This window comes from Calidris pugnax, unplaced genomic scaffold, assembly GCF_001431845.1.
Source record: "Calidris pugnax isolate Ruff unplaced genomic scaffold, ASM143184v1 scaffold20, whole genome shotgun sequence".
NCBI lineage: Eukaryota > Metazoa > Chordata > Aves > Charadriiformes > Scolopacidae > Calidris > Calidris pugnax.
In genome coordinates, this window is record NW_015094510.1 from 14,125,360 (window position 1) to 14,144,402 (window position 19,043).

At 40.5% G+C, this 19,043-nt stretch overlaps 2 protein-coding genes across 2 annotated transcripts in view; one reads left to right on the forward strand and one right to left on the reverse strand.

The window, feature by feature from the left end:
• The window catches only part of GTF2F2 (general transcription factor IIF subunit 2), a 96,155-nt gene that overhangs the window by 29,545 nt on the left and 47,567 nt on the right, over positions 1–19,043 (forward strand). Inside the window, exon 6 of the mRNA XM_014966198.1 lies at positions 14,622–14,703. Coding sequence (XP_014821684.1) covers positions 14,622–14,703 — 82 coding nt within the window. The remainder of the gene's footprint in view (positions 1–14,621; positions 14,704–19,043) is intronic.
• Positions 2,410–4,411, reverse strand: KCTD4 (potassium channel tetramerization domain containing 4). The gene has a single exon (XM_014966199.1). It carries the CDS (start codon positions 3,955–3,957, stop codon positions 3,184–3,186), a length of 774 nt encoding a protein of 257 aa, XP_014821685.1. The 5' UTR covers positions 3,958–4,411; the 3' UTR covers positions 2,410–3,183.

The window sequence follows — 19,043 nt, forward strand, 5'->3', positions numbered from 1 at the left end:
AATCTTAAAGAAAAGACAGAAAATGTAACTGATGTTTAGCGAGCTACCTTTTCTAGCACACCAGAAAAAAAGTAAGTGGAGTGGAGTGCAAGTATCCACCTGACTGAACATACACAAAATATATTTATGTTATTTTTAGTGTATTTATGGAGTAAAAAGGAAACATTAGTCACAGTATGGAGCTTTTATGTGGTTATTTTGTTCATATACCAAATCAAGACACCCCCACCCGACTCCCCACCCTGGTTTGAAAAATTATTAAAGTTTATAACTAGTTTGAGGTGTCCGATTGCAGCTGGTAACAGTGTGATTCAACGTAATTGTGGATTTGTTCAATGTGAACAGGGAAGAAAATTAATTTTTTGCTCCCATCTTCCTTCTGTTTCTGCTGCGTGAATCAAACAGCTGAGGTGCCTTTGATGAGAGATGGCATGTAAAAATTTCAAATCCTGACACTGGTAGAAATGCATGAGTGCTCATAAAAATGGGAAAAGAAGACAAGATTGAAGTTAGCGTTACAGCAGATGACTTTACATGTATGCCATAGATGTCAGTAATATTTACACAGAATTAAAAAAGATAGGCAGTGAGAAGCACATAACGTAATGAATCATTAAGTTTTAAATTAAAAAACAAACAAACAAACAATACCACAGGAATTTATTTTTACTAGTGATTAGAGCTGAGCATTTATCACTTTTAAAAAAAAAGGACTTTCAAGTGCTCTTTCTTTTTCATAGGTTAAGAGGGAAGTAGGTACTCTGAACCAAAGGCCTGGGAAATGAAAGCTTTCCAGTAAATCTTTTAAGAACAGCAACAGAATATTCTTAGAAGATATTTCAGATGGTTTGAATTTTACCTATGATTACCAGCTTGTGAACAGTTTATATTCCAAAAGTATTTTCTACAATAAATGCAGAGCCATCAAGTTCTCTACTGCTTTCTCATGAGTGAAGTCATGCTATGATGAAAAACTGGTACTGCTTTCTGAAGTGCTAAAGATTCCTTGATGTTTGGCATCCTAAGACCCCAACTGAAAGGCAAGCAACCACAATATATTTTTAATAGCTATATATTAATTGTTTGAAATCAAAATTGATTTTTGCTATTTTTCCTTTTTTCCTTTTCAATTGCAGTGACACTTTAAATATCAATCAAAGTTTCATTACAAGTGAAGGTTACAACCAAAAGTGTTTAAGTGAAAATGGGTGATTTGACATCCTAGGAGCAACAGCCTCCTCCAGAGTTTGTGCTTCTGCAGGCTGTGCATTTGACAGCAATGAGAGCATGCTTCTTTAAGACTTGTGGATTAGTTATGGAGCTTTTCTAGCTTCTTTTTCTCATCAGTTTTTCTTGCTCATGTAGAGAGTTGTGTACACAAAGGGCTTTTCATGTCATTGTTCTGTGTGATGGTGTTTTTAGTTCTTGTCCTAGAAGATCAGCAGGATTTTGGCTTTCTTTTAGGGGACCTTTCAAACTTACTTTTCACAGAAGTCCTAGAAATTCTTGTATGTACAAGATTAGTGGTTAATGAGGATTTTTTTGAAGATATTTGACAATAACTGGGGGGAGGGAAAAGGAAGGAGGATAAGACACAGTGATGCAGTTCTAGCTGGGATTGCCTAGGAGTGTAAAAGAAGCGTAAAAAGAATTGTATTTTACTGTGTATCTTTTGTTTGTAGATAGTTAATGTTTTGGACGAACTCAGAGTTTGGGATACATGAACGGTTCTACAGCTTGTATGCCTCAAAAGTACTTTCCAGTGCTCTTAAGGGTGGATTTCTTCCCACTAAAATCTGAAAGAGAACTATTCTCAGCCTGGCTTGGGTTAACTGTTTTCCTCAGTTGTCACTTTTAATATGAATTGTACTGCATTTTGTTGACATTCTTTGTATTATTTTTTTTCTGTACAGCATTGATGTTTTAGGAAAGTTGAGAAAATACTTGTTTGGTTTTTCTTTCTTTAATAGCATTTTACTTGAATTTTGGGTTTGTTTGAGCTGTGAATGATGGCTGGGTTCAGTGATGGACAAAGCTTAAACTTAGAGTTAGTGCAGCTTCTTTTTGCCTTTTGTGATGATTTTTCACTCTGCTTCTGCGGAGTGACTGGTTAGTAATGCTTGTGGTCAAATTAGTTACAGCTGTTCCATAGAAGCCATTAAAACTTTGTTTAAAATGAAAAGATTTGATAAATAGTGGAGATGAGGAGAAAGAAGGTATTTGTTGCATTACTTAGAGTGATGCATTTTAAATGCCAGCAGGTGGTCTATTCAAAACTAATAGTACTAGTTGCTTTTAGTAAGCCATTGTGCAAAGCAAGGGCTCTGTTAATTGCCTGTCCTTATGAGCACAAATGATTAGTTGGAAATAGTGACTTTGGCATGGTAGGATATCATTGCTGGAAACCTGTTACATGAAACTTTATGTCAAACATTTTTATTAGCCATTTGATATGTATATATAATTAGAAACTTTAACATTCTGTGCAGATTCAACTTATTTCCCATTAACAGAACTTAACCCCCTCAACATTATTTTGTTGGTTTACATGTTTTTGGCAATTGTTATTAATGTAGTAACACAGCTGTAAATTTGGTTTTAAGTGAGTTAAGAAATCATTTAACTTCAAAATCAAGTTGATTAATTTCAAACCCTCTTGCAACCTTGGTTTTGGGTTTTTTTTTGCAAATTCAGTACAATAGATTAGCATAAACACTAATGAACATTCAAAATCATTTATTCCGGTTAAAATCCATTCTGAATTTGTTATAAGCAAAACATATTTTAAGCCTGCTTATTATATGAAAATACTCTCACTGCTGTTCAGCAGGGCAGTTGGGTGTGTGCACGTTAGTCATACAAGTACACAAAAATCCAGCTAGACTCTCTGGGTGAAAGGCAGCATGGAGAAAACATGTATTACAAATAGCACAAAGCATTCGATCTGTGTTTACAATGTTGAGCAGATCATTTTTATTAAATTCAGGCATCAGATTTTCATTCAGCTTAAGTCAGTCAGAGACGGATATCATTATGAGATTTACATACCATTAGCTCACATCAATTGATTAGCAGCCGAGCTCTCCGTGGTACGAGGCTGGTTCGATACAGTATTTGTGATGCCAGGAGGCTGCAGGTCAAGGAGCTTTTCTGGCTGCGTGCTCAGTTCCTTTGCCTCTGTGATTACTTGATAAAATGAAGTGCATCACTGTGAACAATTGACCCTTTAGAGCAATCCAGACTGGTCAGCAGTCTAAATCCACATTTTAAAGCCATCATTATAGCCTCAAACTTAAGAGTTTCCAGGGTGCAGACAAAGGTGTTGTCCTCCTTCAGCACCAGTCGGGTACCATTTTCAGACTTTATGAAGTACTTGAATTGAATAATATTTGAAGATACAGAAAACTCCTCCGGAAATCCGTCCAGCCTGCTTTTGGACACCAGTACAATTCTGGATTTTATTTTTGCAATGAATTCAGGAGCATTACAAAAGATTCTAAGTCCTTGTGAACGGTCGTGGCTGTCAGTTATTTCCAGGAAAGTAGTCTCTCGAGATGCTAGCTGTTCCTTCTCCCACCTTGATTTCACTGCATCCGAGAGTACCTTCAGCTGGAAAAAATCTGCTTCTTGTGCCAAAAGTTGATTTTCTCGAAACCCTTCTGGTAGAAGAAGTTCTCCATTTCGTAGGAAGTTGAGGATGTGTCTGAAAAGGAGTCCATCTCTGTCGATGAAGTAATGACCGTCTGCATCGAACGGGCACATTATTTTTCCGTTTATGATCCCTTCAAGAAAAGAGTCTGGATACTTGGTTAGTGTCTGTTTTTGTGTGATATATAGATAGCCACCAACGTTCAGAGTAATCAGAGACGTTTTATAGTCCTTGTCTTGCTCAGAGCCTTCGGAGTTGCTCTGTTTTTCTTCGCATTCCTTTTCTCTTCTGTTTATTTTTCTCTCCATTATTGAAGCTAGGACAAAAAGCCAGCTATCTTGCTTTGTTCTTGTCAGCTTGCAAAGAGATTTTTTTTTTAAAAAAGCACCTTTATTCAGCTCCGTCACGATGTTGGAATGGAAATGCTGCTAGCATTGCTCCGACTGTCAGCTCGGGTTTGCAGTAGGTGGCGTATCAGCTGTGTATGCAGGGAGATATCAAGAATATGACTGTGAAGGAGAATTTGCATTTAACTGTATAAGGGAAGAAGGGTAGAACAACTGTTCGTCTCTCTCTTTCCTTTAAGTCTAAGAAGTTTACACAGTTTGGGGGGTGATTCACATCACATCCTGCTATTACGAACGGCACCTTATTTTTAATAATTTTAAGATGTATTTGTAATATCAGATGGCAAAATCGTGTTTAGTGCTTATGGTGTTAAACAGATAGCTTCCTCTGTGTTTCAAGGATTTTAATTTTCACAAAGCATCTTTCCACATTTGTTTGGTAGCAGGTACAGTACCTGGTGCATACAGCAGGACAGCACTGAAAGGACAGGTCTGTACGAAGTGGGTGTCGTCTCTGGAGTGCATGCACATACATATTCCTCATTTCTCAGACACGTGCACAGTGGTTAAGATGTTTTCACAGAGGATACTCTGGAAGTGATGCTGAGGACTTGTTGGTCTGACTGTTTTAAGTGTGTGGTTAAAGCTTCCATTTGGAGTTGATGGGAGTAGCCGCACCAACACAAGAACTGCAGCCTCATTAGGTTTTGCTTTTTGCTTTTCTCTGTGCCGTAGATAAAAACTGTTTTAGAGAGATTTACTCAGTGATGTTTTCTTTAAATCAGCGAGGCTGTCTAGGATCAGTTTGTTCTTTCTCGATAGAAACAACTCAGCTGCCCTGCGGAACAAAGGGTTAGTGTGCCTACAGATAGCTTTGAACATCACAGAACTATAGCTTAGCAACACTGGGGTACGGGGAGGGGGGCAACATCGGCAGAGCACGCTTGAATCAAATGGCTGTCTTCTCTGCATGAATCTGTGCTTTGAGGCTCACTCTCCCTTGCCTCTTGGAGAAAGGTTTCCCCTTTAAACGTTTGCAGCTCAGAGCAGGAAAGGGGGGAAGGTCTCCGCGCATCTCTGTGTGCTGCAACGTGCATTCCCCAGCACGGGTGGGAGCGAGCACTTACCTTGGGCTGGAGAGGAGGTCCCATCTTTGTCAAGATGTGTTTTTCACTTTACAGGTAGATATATCCTGCTTTGCCTGATCAGCAGGGAAGAGTCAGACTATTCTTCTGTAAATTGTGCTGCTCTGTGTCTAAATATTTTATTCTTACTGCTCCCACTGTCTCTAAGGCTGTTTATCAATACTGTAGAGTCATCACTATAATATTTTATTAGTTGATAACTGCATCTAGTAGAAATTAATGCACTTCATTTTACTTGCTATTCTCCTTGCCAGGGTATCCCTAGCACTGATACGCTAATTTTTTCTGCTGCTGTATGTGATATATTAAGCAGATATTATTCATTAGATTTGATTTATCAGGAATTAGTCATGGTTTTAATTTTAACTCTTTGATGCCTTTGATTCAGTCAAGGAGATTTCAATCATTTTCTCACTTTTAGACATTTAGACTTTTTTCAAAATTAACTCATTTCACAATTGTTGAATTAATAATTGAGAAAATGAAAGAACCAAATAGTTTTAAGAATGGTGATGAGGGTTTTTTTGCCATCATAAGTCTTCTGTTCAAATTTAATTTATTGTCAAGTGATGGAAAATTCAGTTAATGTGCTTAGATTGTGCATAGCTACAGTGTTGAGCCATTTTAGTGGGCTCTTAAACCCTAAGAGAATGATTTCTGTGGTGCTTTCATCTTAACACAGTGATCTTGAAATTCTTTGAAGCTGAGTTGGGAATGTCCTGACACAAGTAAGCAGGGATTTCCAAAGAGAGATGGGATTTGTAAAAGATAGCAAATTTTTCATGGACAGCTAAACTACATTTTAAGAGACAGCAGTTACAGAACAGTTAGTAAGTTATCTGCTCACTTAGTTTTTCATGCTCATCATCTTCTCAATATTCTAACACTTGTAGTTGGAATTTTCCACTTTTGTGAAAGAGTAAGTATTCTTTGAAAGATCATGCAAAATCATTTTAGTGGTTTGTATGATAAAATATTCAAAATCGATTTGATGTGGAAAATATACTCTGTGAACATCATGAATATTTACATTTAAACCTTTGAGACTTGAAAAAATGTAGAGCTGCTGTAAAATTTTCATCACCACAAACCCATGTAACTTTACTTCGCTGCAGCTGACAGTCATCCGTAACACAAAATTGGAGGCTGGCACATCTCTGTGAAAATTTTCCACTTTCTGGGCCGTACTGCAAGACAACTTTTTAAAAGAGCCCTTGTACATCGTGTGCACTTGGTGATAACATATGGTATTGCAGTGCCGTATAGTTTTAGTGAGGTAGGAAGTATTTTAGTGGTCTCCTATAGCTCAGTGTTTTTTGAAGGTGTAGCTAGAAGAACTGGATTTCCTTTTCTCTGCCTTTTTGTCCACCTTCTGGAAGATCGTCCAAAAGTTCATTTTGGTTAAGGTATACAAATATTTCTTGCACTCAAGTCTAGAGCCTTGGATAGCTCTTGTGCTCTGTTGTGCACCAGACACATAATAGCTGAGACGTTCCCGGTGTGTCCTGGTTCTTCTTCCTTCCCACTGGGATCAAGACAGAGCAAGTTGCTGCTGTTCGCTTTCCCATGCCACGAGTGAACTGCCTCGGTTTCTGCCCTGCACAGCTGAAGCATCCTACTTGCTGTTGGTGTTGGTAGCTAGCAATCCTGAAGTGGCTGCTGCTTCACAAATTGTTAGTGTCACCTGTTTGGTGGGATTGGCCATTCAAGGGAGGAATGAAGACATGGGAAGACAATGAAAATGCAGTATTGGTGTTTATCAATGACACAAGAAAACAAATCCAAGGAGGAGGGGAAGAGGTATCTGCCCCTCATTCTGTCCTACATGTTTGCTTTTGCAAAATAACTTCACTCCTCCTCAGCTTCTATCATTCTTCTGAACGTCCTGGTCTGGAAGCTGGAGCACATCATGGAGCTGAGGATTCAGGACTGGAGCACACCAACAGGAAAGTTGGTGCTTTACCAGTGGTTCAGCTGACTCACGTGTCTGAACAGCACCAGCTTCACTGAGAGTCTGTCAGTTAAAATGACCCGGGTTATGGAAAACAGCTACTTTTATTTATTACAGTACAAAATGATATAAAGATAAATTTCAGCTATAAGAGAGAGTGAATTTTTGAAGTGTATTAGGAAGCCATGCTAATGAAATCTGTTTGGGTTATTGAGGCAATTTGCTAGTCACTTAATATCATAACACAGAAAATTGGCCAGGTTGTTGGACAATTAAACCATTCAATAGCTACTATCTCACAGTGTTGGTAGCATAGACAATCTCATTCCAATAATAGCTCCGGGATGTTGATTAACAGCTATTGAAGACAAGATCTACACACTAATTAAAATTGAAGGTTTTCAAATCAGCAAGTCTGAACAATTTGCATTCAAGAGTTTTAAAAGAGCTGTCTAAGAAACTCTGTCAACAGTTACTGGTGATAATTTTTGAGCACTGCAGTTCTACAGGAGTGAAAAAGCAAATGCTGTGCCAGTATCTGAAAGGTGAATTGGGTAGCCCAGGTATTTAAAAGCTTAAAAGGGACTGTACAAAACCCCATAAACATCTGACTCGGAAGTCAATCAGTTAAAAATTTAGGAGAGTAATATAACGCTGTTCAATGTAGGTGGAGGGAAAAAGGATTGTGCCAAAATTCCCTTCCCCCCCCCCCCCCTTTTTTTTTTTTTTTTTTTTGGCTTCTTTGGCTGTAAACCATCAGCAAACTCCTCCTTGTGGTGCAAATGCTCATTTGAGGAGCCTCAACTGCTCAGCCATGGGTTCCTGCCTTTGTCCTGTGACTGCTCTTCCAAACCCCTGGGGCTGGTAGGCCCTGGGGTGACCCAGACAAGGGAACTGGTCAGCACTTGGAATGTCAAAATGTCATGGAAATCAAGATAAAGCAGTTCCCAGCTTTGCTGGTCACCGAGGAGGTCAGATCGGCCTGAGAAGGTCACCCTCAGCAAATCCCCGTCAGCTGTGTCCCCCCTTCCATCCCCGAAAAACCTTTCTACTTCAAAAACGAGGCAGGGAAGAGAAACTAAAGAGAAAGTGAAAAAAATAACCTCCCTGCCCCCCCCCCCCCTTTTTTTTTTGATTACAGTTTGTTCAGCAAAGGAAGCAATGCTTTTTTCTGTTCAATCTTTGAGGATGTCCCATTCATCATCTTGGATTAAGATATACACTGTATTGGTTTCCCTTTCATTTACCTGTACAAAAATTAACTGCAGGTTTCAAACTGACAAATGTTAAGCAGAGAATTATGACTAAAATATTACTGTGATTTGATTCGTGGTCCTATTTATTTTAGTCGGTGCTCAAGGGATAGTTAATGTGAAGTTTGGAAAGGATACAGACTGAGAATGTAGTCAATAGGGAGATACATTGCTGATGCAGAATCATTTGGATAGTTGGTTATGATAACATTTTACTATGGCCAAATATGAAGTTTATACGCTGTAGATGGGGCTTGCAGTACGTATGTTTGTGGGAGGGTTAGGGCAGAGGCTCTTTCCTGCGTATAATGCATCATTGACAACTAAACATGAGGTCATCGTTCTGCACGGTGGTCAGCAAAACAAATGTAGTGTGTGTCTTTGGATGCCTAAATTAGGGAGTGCCAAGCAAAGGCTGAGTGATCCTCCTGTCTAGCTGCACGGCTGCCAGGGAAGGGTGGTCTGAGAAGGGCACCACCTTCCAGGTTGCCCTTTTACTGGAAGAGAGGTGCCACAAAATGCCTCTGGTCTGGAAGAGCAGAGCTGAGGTCTAGTGTAGGAGGGGGCTGCTCTTTGTCCAGCCACCACATCCAATAGCCTGGAAAGCTGCACGGTGCTATAAGTGGGCAGTGGGAACTACCAGGGCTTCCAGCTTGGACACTGGGAAGCAACAGCCCAACTTCTACCTGCTGAGGAGCTGGAGGCACAGGTGGCCGTATCATGTCATAGGGAGGTGATTATGCCCCTGTACTCGGCACTGGTGAGGCCACACCTTGAGTATTGTGTCCAGTTTTGGGCACCTCAATACAAGAGAGATATCGAGGTGCTGGAGCGAGTGCAGAGGAGGGCGACGAAACTAGTGAAGGGCCTAGAAGACAAATCATATGAAGAGCGGCTGAAGGAGCTGGGGCTGTTTAGCATGAGGAAGAGGAGGCTAAGGGGAGACCTCATCACAATAGAACGAGAGGGAATGGCTTCAAGCTCCAACAGGGTAGGTTTAGATTGAACATTAGGAAGGAATTTTTCACTGAAAGAGTGATAGGGCATTGGAACAGGCTGCCCAGGGAGGTGGTTGAGTCACCATCCCTGGATGTGTTTAAGGGACGTTTAGATGGGGTACTGAGGGATATGGTGTAGGGGAGGACTTTGTAGAGTAGGGTAGATGGTTGGACTCGATGATCCCAAGGGTCTCTTCCAACCTCAATGATTCTATGATTCTATGTCCTTTTTCCTGAGAATCATGCGTCTTGAGGCAGGTCTTCATCTCCTTCCCAGGTACCGCTCGCGAAGGGCAGGAGCTGGCAAACTCCAGGTCCTGTCCCACGTGCTGTCAAACCTGGCTGTGAGAGACAGTGTCTCAGGAGAGGCATTCGTGAACTGAACTTTCTTGGTTCAATAAGAATGATTAAGAAGCTGAAAAATAGGCCTAATGGAAGATTCAAGAAAACATGATTTATTTTTATTAGGCTTGATAAATGTGGAGAGTACATAAGTGCTTGGACGGGCAGAAATGCTTTGATAGCAGGCTCTTCAACTTAGCAGTCAATGGTCTAACAAGACCCAGCGGCTGGAAATTGGAGCTGGGTGCAGTCAGACTAGAAAACTAGGACATGAAAATCTCCAAGCCAGTCTATCTCTCACTCAAAATAAACCACCAAAGCCCAAACCCTATCAGACCATCTTCTGCACAATTTCAGTAAATTTCCTCAGTGCCTGTTTATTAGGGTTGTCTTAAGCCTTTTATCCACATTCTGTGGATCACATTTGATGGTGATTGTCAGCAGTATTTGAAGCTGGAATCAATGTCTCCCCATGCAGTATATCTCCTTGTCATCTCACTGAAAGAAGCAACAGTTGAAATTCCTTTATGAATTGGCACCAGGGCATTTAGGAAGGGAGGTCAGGGTGAGCCCTTTAGATGTCTTTTTATTGCAGCTCTGGTCCTACAAGTGAAGACAGACTCAAGTCTCTGAACTTGAGTTTGGCGAATGAGGCTGTGAAGGGAGTAAAAACTGTGTTCCCCAACTTGCATCCAAGAAGTTTGCGTGCATCTTTGCAGATCTATTCTGCTAGACTCTTCTGGGTGTGTTAAAATCCCCAAGAGGGTCCAGGGAAAGAGGGACATAAACCTTGGCTTTTGGACAGTGGATGAGCTTTGACAGCACAGTAGCTTAGCTGCAAGGTGGTGTTCTTGGAGTCTGCCTTGTACTGTGAAGCAACTGGAACATTAAAAGCCAAATCCAAATCAGTGGTAATTATAAGAGGGTATTAGCCAAGACATCAAAGATGAGATATTACTCTTATCAAGGATAAGCATGTTTAATTGGCAGGTTCATTGGTGTGTGGGAGCTGTCTCTTTCACTGACCCTCATGAGGTTTAATAAGGCCAAGTGCCAAGTCCTGCATTTCGGTCACAACAACCCCAGGCAGCGCTACAGGCTGGGGGCAGAGTGTCTGGAAAGCTGCCCGGCAGAAAAGGACCTGGGGGTGTTGGTGGACAGCCGGCTGAACATGAGCCAGCAGTGTGCCCAGGTGGCCAAGAGGGCCAATGGCATCCTGGCCTGTATCAGGAATAGTGTGGCCAGCAGGAGTAGGGAAGTCATCATGCCTCTGTACTCGGCACAGGTGAGGCCTCACCTAGAGTACTGTGTTCAGTTCTGGGCCCCTCACTACAGGAAGGACATTGAGCTGCTGGAGCGTGTCCAGAGGAGAGCCACCAACCTGGTGAGGAGTCTGGAGAACAAGTCATATGAGGAGAGGCTGAGGGAACTGGGCACGTTTAGTTTGGAGAAGAGGAGGCTGAGGGGAGACCTCATTGCCCTCTACAACTACCTGAAAGGAGACTGTAGAGAGGCGGGGGTTGGCCTCTTCTCCCAAGGGAATAATGACAGGACCAGAGGAAAGGGTCTGAAGCTGCGGCAAGGGAGATTCAGATTAGATATTAGGAAGAATAACTTTACTGAGAGAGTGGTCAGGCACTGGAACAGCCTGCCCAGGGAGGTGGTGGAGTCACCATCCCTGGAGGTATTTAAGAAACGTGTAGCCATGGCTCTTCAGGGCATGCTCTAGTGCCCAAGATTATTGATTTGTGGTGGGGTGTTGTGTGGGGGGTTTAGTTGGTGGGTGGTGTTTTGGGGTTTGTTGGTTTTGTGGTTGTGTGTGGTTTTTTGTTGGGATTTTTTTTGGGTTTTTTTGGGTTTTTTTTATTATGTGGTTGGACTTGATGATCTCGGAGGTCCCTTCCAACCACTAAGATTCTGTGATTCTGTGATTCTTAAAACTTAAGTCATATTTGAAACTTGTGTGAGGTGCTGAGAGATTGATAGTGGCATGTTAGTCTTCTGACAGCTGGGCTGGATGGCTCAGGTGAGTATAGACTAGTTGGCCTTGAACCTGTACCATAGAAACTAGTGGAAAAATTGCCATGGAATTCTTAAGGTAGAAAAAATCAGAAATAAAATGAACGCTGGCAAACATGGCTCTATATAAAGGTTTTCTGGTCAAACAAACCTAACTTTTTTAATTTAGTTTGGAGATTGTGAGTTGGATAAAGTAACAGCATGTTTGCAGCCTGCTTCGCGTTTTGTATTGCACATAATTTAGAATCTTGTGATATTCTGATTTATGTCAAATGAAAAAAAAAAAAGCAAGCACAGAACAAGATTAAAAACTGGCTGACAGTTATCAGAAAGTAATTATCAGTAGGAAGGCACTCAGGTTGTAGTTTGAAGGGCTTCCTTCAGGGTTAGCGAGAGGGACAGTAGTAAGTGAGAATCACTGCTAATAAATTGTGTCATGATTGACACAAATGCTGGTCAGACAGTGAATAACTATGACAGGACTGTCATGGTGTGACCAGGATCACTTAATTCACAGAGTCTGGTTAAAGACAATGCATTTTAACCAAGCCAGAGGCAATTATACACCTAGGAGCAGGGAATGCAGAGCACGTGGGTAAAATGTGAAGCTTAGAAAAGACTCAAAATAGATATCTTAGTGGTGTAATAGCCAGTCAGCTCCATCAACCCCCAGAGCTTGATTTTCACAGACAAATTGATCCTAACCCAATTTTAGGCCATCTAAATATGAAACACAGTCATGAGACGCAGGCACACACAACCCCACAAAAAAAACCCAAAACCCCCACTAGTGCAGGGTAGATCATTGAATCCTCAGAGATGGGAGCAGTTTTTTTCTGAGTCTCCCTTCCCCCCTCTCTCAGCTGAATTCAGAGATTCTGCTGAATGACCTTGAGATGGTTGAAGTGAAGTGAGAAATATTCCAGCTCCTGTATCTGTTATTTTACCTCCACGTATGGTTTTTTAAGACCAGTACAATAGTATTGTGTCTATTTTCTAGTCTCCGTATTCTTAACAACATCATTTCAAGATTGAACAAGGTGCAGATAAGAGACCCAAAACTGCTTCAAGTGTGGCATCAATGCCTTGTGGTGAGATAATGCATGAACTTGAATGACTTTGTTTATTGAAAAGCTGATTGAGATGTGACTTGATTACAATGTATGAGTACTTTCAAAGGGAGAAAACACCAGGTACTATAAGACTCCTTAGCATAGTGTAGAAAGTCATAAGAAGAACCAACTGCTAGAAGCTGAAGGCAAATTCATATTAGAAATTAAGCAGTAATATTAATACCACTTTAGCCACAAATAAATGACTAGGTTCTGTACAGAAAAATAGGATAAAATTTATCTGTCTGTGATACACAGGAGGTCAGGCAAAGTTGCCAGGTTGTCTCTCCTGACCATAAACCTTAGGAATCTGTAAAACCAGAAGTGTTCTAATACAAATTTTGTTTGTTTCATTCAAAACTACCTGGAAAAGTATGGCATTCTTATTCCTTTCAAGGATTTACTTTAAATCAAACCAAGAAATTTTAGATTAAAACATTTTAAAATACATGGTGTCAAAGTAATTGCTCTCTGCATTATTCAGGAAGAGCAGACTTAGATTTCCAGATATAATAATATTTCAATCTATAAGGCAATGGAAAAGTTAGAGGGATCTCAAGAGTGCCTTGTGTTACTTGGCATCAATACTTCCAAGTGTTTCTGTTCTCTTCTGTGACATTGCCAGTTGAAGGTGACGGTGACAGTGTAGTACCCTACACCAAAGCAAGACAAGGCTCTCTGCTGGAAGGATGTTTTAAATAGCAAGAGCTAATCAAGCCGTTCAAGCTAAGAAACTCGTCCTTCCTTGTTATGCAAGGCTGTGTCCAGAGGTGTATGTTTTATAGATACTGCACTGGCGATGCCCAAAGGAGATGGTCCCTGGAGGCCAGGCTATATGGGGCTTTGAGCAACCTGCTCTAGTGGGAGGTGTCCCTGCCCATGGCAGGGGGGTTGGAACTCGATGATCTTTAGGGTCCCTTCCAACCCAAACCATTCTATGACTCTGAGTTTCCACACATACCCACATTGCGCTAGAATTTCATAGCAGAGAAGCAGGTGTTTTCCCACCACCACTTCTCTCTTCCTTTCTACATCCAGTTGCTTTTCATTTTTAGGCTTTTGAACTGTTACAGAGTAGGCTGGTTCTATTGCACTGCTCTGTTAGTTGTCATCACTTCAGGCAAAAAGGTGTTCACATGGAATTACAAAGTGACTCTGTTACAGAGATGAATGTACAGAGAGCAGTATTAACTAAAACTTGGTATGCGATCTCCCAGATTACTAACTGCAAGTTTTTATGCCTTTTCCCCAACTGTTAGCCTATGTAGTATTATTACTTTATTGCATTATGTTCCTTTAGCGAACATTTTTTTTTTTATTATTCTAATAAGATGAAAGTAAGTTACTCTTTTTCTGAGGATAGGAATAAAATCAGCTCTCATTTTATCTTCCACTAATTTTGAATACTTTGATGATCAGGTTCTCTTTGAAGATTTTTTTTTTTTTCATGGTCACTGACTGTATGCAATGCAAATTTCTAGAAAATAGTTACTAGGTAAGGTAAGTGCAACAATCTAGGAAAGGAGGATCAGACAGTTACCATCACTTATTTAATATTTGGTCTTTGTGATTAGTTCTTAATATGTGAACCATCTGAAAGCAAAATAAGGAAGTCTAGGGGATATCAGCTGTACAAGCATGTTTTTCCTGCTTTTTCCTTTGATGTCTAAATAGCAGAGATTTTAGAACTTACAATCACATTATATTTAATAAATGCTGAATTAGTGAAAAATAATTCAAATGTTGACCTTGTTGGTGAATCTTATTTTAATATCCAGGTTTTGCTTTGTTTTTTTTCGTTCTAGATAAACTTTCCTTGGAAGGAATAGTGGTGCAACGTGCTGAATGCAGACCTGCAGCTAGTGAAAATTATATGAAACTGAAAAGGTAGGAGTGCTCTGTCTATCTGGATATGCGATATCTGACTTTGATGCTTTTATTATTGCCTTACTAGGGACGGATGACTTCAGTATCACCATGGTTTTATGTAGGATTTATACAGGATCAAAACTGTTCTTGCTTTTGGGGTGGATTTATTGTAGGGAACGAATGTACCTTCCCTACCCTTGTACTTCCCTCTGGTGTTGTCTGGTGGGATGTTGTAGACTTCTGTGTTCCATCGTGTGCAAAGCTCTCACTAGAGCACACATTGTGCCTCTTCATACCTGAATGTATGAACGTCTGACTACTTAGATGTGATTAAAGTTGAATTTCCTCAGACTTAAAGGATTACATTGGTCTGGTCAGGACACGCTTCTTGAGTATAGGTTTCTGTGTGGATTGTCCAAATTTAATTCCACTTAATACTATGCCACGCTAGATGAAGAGGACCTCTGAAAAGATATTTAAAATGCCCAAAATAAGAAAGAGTTCAGGGAGAACTGCTACACCTAAACCTAAATGCTTGCCAGAAAAGGCAATGGCTGAAAATGTCAGGAGTGGCATGGAAAGCACAAGGCGTACATATAACTGAATCATTTAGTGACTTCTGAAAATTTAATTGGATACATCTAGAATTTACCATGTGATTCACATATCATATGGGTAATTAACTTGATGATGTTCTCTAGCAATAAATCAGATTTGGAAATGAATTTTGCATTATATTAAATAGATATTTATATATTTTAAGCATGTGGGTTTTAATTAAATCACCCTTTTATATTGTGAGTTTATTGTAAATAGAGAAATGCAAAGCAGGAAATTTCAGGAAGAGACTCGTTCATGACTAGTTTTAGAATCATCAAAAGAAATGCAGAAAAGGCAAGGTCATGTTTTCCCCCAAGTCTTGAACTGTTTTCTATGTATCATATCCTACATTTACAGTATCTTATATTTTATTAACCTCTGCTGTCATCTAAACTGCTCCAGTATTTCCCTGTTGTGTTCATTTAATTCCGAGACTTTATGTTCTAGCTGTTGGCAAATCAGTACCATAAGTTTGCTCATGTACAGTGAACTACTTCATTTCAGACTGTGTTCTGTGATTGCTGTCATGATTTTTGTCATCAGCATGAAATGGAGTATGAAGCAAATGTAATGTTACTAGAAAAGGACTCATTTCAATCTGGTGATTTTAAATATATACAAACATAATCTGTGGGATGTATTTGCTTCATAATGGTTTTAATCACAGGTTGCCTGATCCAAGTGCTTTTTTTGAATTTTGTACACAGTCTTCTATTAGTTGATCAGATAAACTTCTTCTGGTAAGGCCACAGCAGGAGACCAAAACAAAACTGATAGCTTTAAAGACATACTACCCAAACTTTGAATTTTTCAGCATTCTACTTTCTGTCACATCTGCATCCATGCAGCCTCTCCTGGTCTTTGATTTTGTCATGTTCAATTCCTATAGGAGCAACAGAGATAAAAACATGAAGGCAGGTTTTATGTTTGGAAGCAGTGGCAGCTGAAAACTGATGGTACCTTTGTGTTTTCTTTCCTGTAGAAAAATTGTCAGGCTGTGCATGCCTAGTTTCTAACTTTCCATGTTGTTAAAGAATTTTTGCCTTTTACCAAAAAATTTTAAAAAAAGGAGACATCTTATCTGGTGGTAATCAGCATGAGATTTAGCAGATATAGCAGTCACAGCCTCAGAAGAAATTGGTTTATGTCCAAATACCGTCTCTGGTATTTGAGTAGTAGGATCTAACTCTCCCTTTACTCTCTCCCACCCTCAACATGCTGCAGTCTGTATTTGTGCTTAAAAAAAGTGACAGCAATGAAGATAAACCACATAAGTTATAGAACTGTGTTATATTAAACCATTTTTATTCACTTGTCTATTTACTATTGTGCTTTACATGAGAGAGACTCTCCAAAGGTGGAATTGATAATATTGATAAAACAGCAAGTCTGTTGTGTAGGCTTTAAGTGCTACAATAGTAAATTGAGCCGGGAAGGAAATAAGATTAAAAGATAAATGCATTTACTTCAAACTTCCCCATCCCTGGAGGTGTTCAAGGCCAGGCTGGATGGGGCTTTGAGCAACCTGCTCTAGTGGGAGGTGTCCCTGTCCATGGCAGGGGGGTTGGAACTAGATGATCTTTAAGGTCCCTTCCAAGTCTCACCATTCTATGATTCTATGATCCAGAAAATGAAGTTAAGCTGCACGCTCCAATGAGCTGTAATCATTGGTTTTCTGAGAGTTGTCAGTGACCAAAAGGGATTATATACCTCCCTGGTATTAAATGCATATATGGATCCCCTCTGTTTTGCCCTCTGTATCTCGGTCAAGGAAGCTGGCTGATGAGTGTGTGGCATTTGATATCCATGCTGCTCTGTAGGTGGGAGATTTGTGTGACGTGGGTTTAAGGGGGGGTTAATGAAAGCACACAATTTGGTGACACATAAGGGTGAAAGCATTGTCAAATGCAGCAGATGGAAGGAAGGGGTTTTTTTCCCCAGGAGCAACCTTTGATTTGATTATGGGAAAGGTGTAGATGGCTGATGTTGAATACTTTGAATACAAGGTACAAATGTGTGACTAGGGATAACTAGTCAGAACAGTAAAACAAAGCTTGTGTGACCTTGGTATTTTCCATTTTGGAAGCTTTGTTGTTGGTAGATTTATTTATTTTCATTTTCCTGAAATTCAAGTTCTAGAAGGGGAACAAATACTGTGAAACACCTGCTATTCTGCACTACTAAAGCTTCATGCTATTGAATTTCCTAGAAAATTTTAATTAACAATGTATTTGTTCTTTGTAATGCCTTAATGATTAGTTATACATTTGCAGTTACTGCTGGCGATGCTGTTGCGGGTAGCTGGAAAATAATATGTGGTTTCCAAGCACCTGTTCTAATTTCTGTCTTGTGGGAGTGGATCTCATGGTCTCACTTAGAAATATTTGGACTGCGTGGTGAGAAAAGCCAGGCAGACTCTGTACCCAACTGTGGACACTTTTACTGTGTGGTTGTCACAGAAGATTCTGTACCTACGTTATTCTTTCTGGTTGATAGTTCCCTCCTTGCCCCCATCAAGCCTGTAGGACGTAAGAAGATGGTGGCATGTGAATTGTAGTAGCAGAGGATGTGTGTCCCAGATGGGCTTACACGCAAGCCTCATTGTATGGTACACACTATGTTTGCACCATTCTTGTGCCCCTGCCATGCATGTCACCTTAGGTAGGTGGCCTTTTCCTTCTGCCAGGCTGCCCTACTAGGTGAGCTCTTCATCCATGCCAGCCGGTCCCACTCAAACTACATTATTTTCTTCATAGAATCATAGAATCATTCAGGTTGGAAGAGACCCTTGGGATCATCGAGTCCAACCATCTACCCTACTCTACATAGTCCTCCCCTACACCATATCCCTCAGTACCCCATCTAAACGTCCCTTAAACACATCCAGGGATGGTGACTCAACTACCTCCCTGGGCAGCCTGTTCCAATGCCCGACCACTCTTTCTGTGAAAAATTCACAGAATCACAGAATCTTCTAGGTTGGAAGGGACCTTAAAGATCAGCTTGTCCAACCGTCAACCTAACTGACAAAAATAGACACCCGCACAACAAACAAGAAGCATCACCATCACTAAACCATCCCTCCCAGCACTACATCAACCCGTCTTTTGAACACCTCCAGGGATGGTGCCTCAACCACCTCCCTGGGCAGCCCATTCCAATGCCTGATAACCCTTTCAGTGAAAAAATGTTTCCTAATATCCAGCCTGAACCTCCCCTGGCGTAACTTGAGGCCTTCATCTCACTATAGCCAGTTTTCCACCGTAAGGAGGAGGTTTTATCTGTCCCTTAATTTTGTCTTTCAGAGGCTTAAAAATCATTATTTCCATTACCTTCATTCCAAGGTCCCAAGTGCTTAATCTCCTTGGGGTTAATGACTCCCCACAGAGAGAGGTCCTCCAAGAGGCTAGTCTGCACTGGGAAGGACAGGACACAGGGAGAGAGGAGTCCCCCAAACATTCAGGATCCCCTCAGGCTCCAAGTGACTTGACAGTAGATGAGAATAAGATTTTGATACTCTGGCGGGCTTTTGCTGTGCATGAAAGAGACAAAAAGCTGGGGCTGACATGCACCCCCATCTCATATTCTCCCTGCCAAATTACCTGTTTCCATCCTTGCACTGGTTTTCACATTTGTTCCATTCTTCCCTCTGACCACAAAGAGAATTTCCCATTTTTTTCTCAGTCCTTCTTTTACATTTCTTTTTACTTCTCTTTCTCAATTTCCTCACAGAAAACATTTATTTTATGTTTTGTTTT

Excerpts from the sequence above, each read along its gene's own strand:
- KCTD4 (XM_014966199.1), bottom strand. The coding sequence starts at position 3,957 with ATGGAGAGAAAAATAAACAGAAGAGAAAAGGAATGCGAAGAAAAACAG.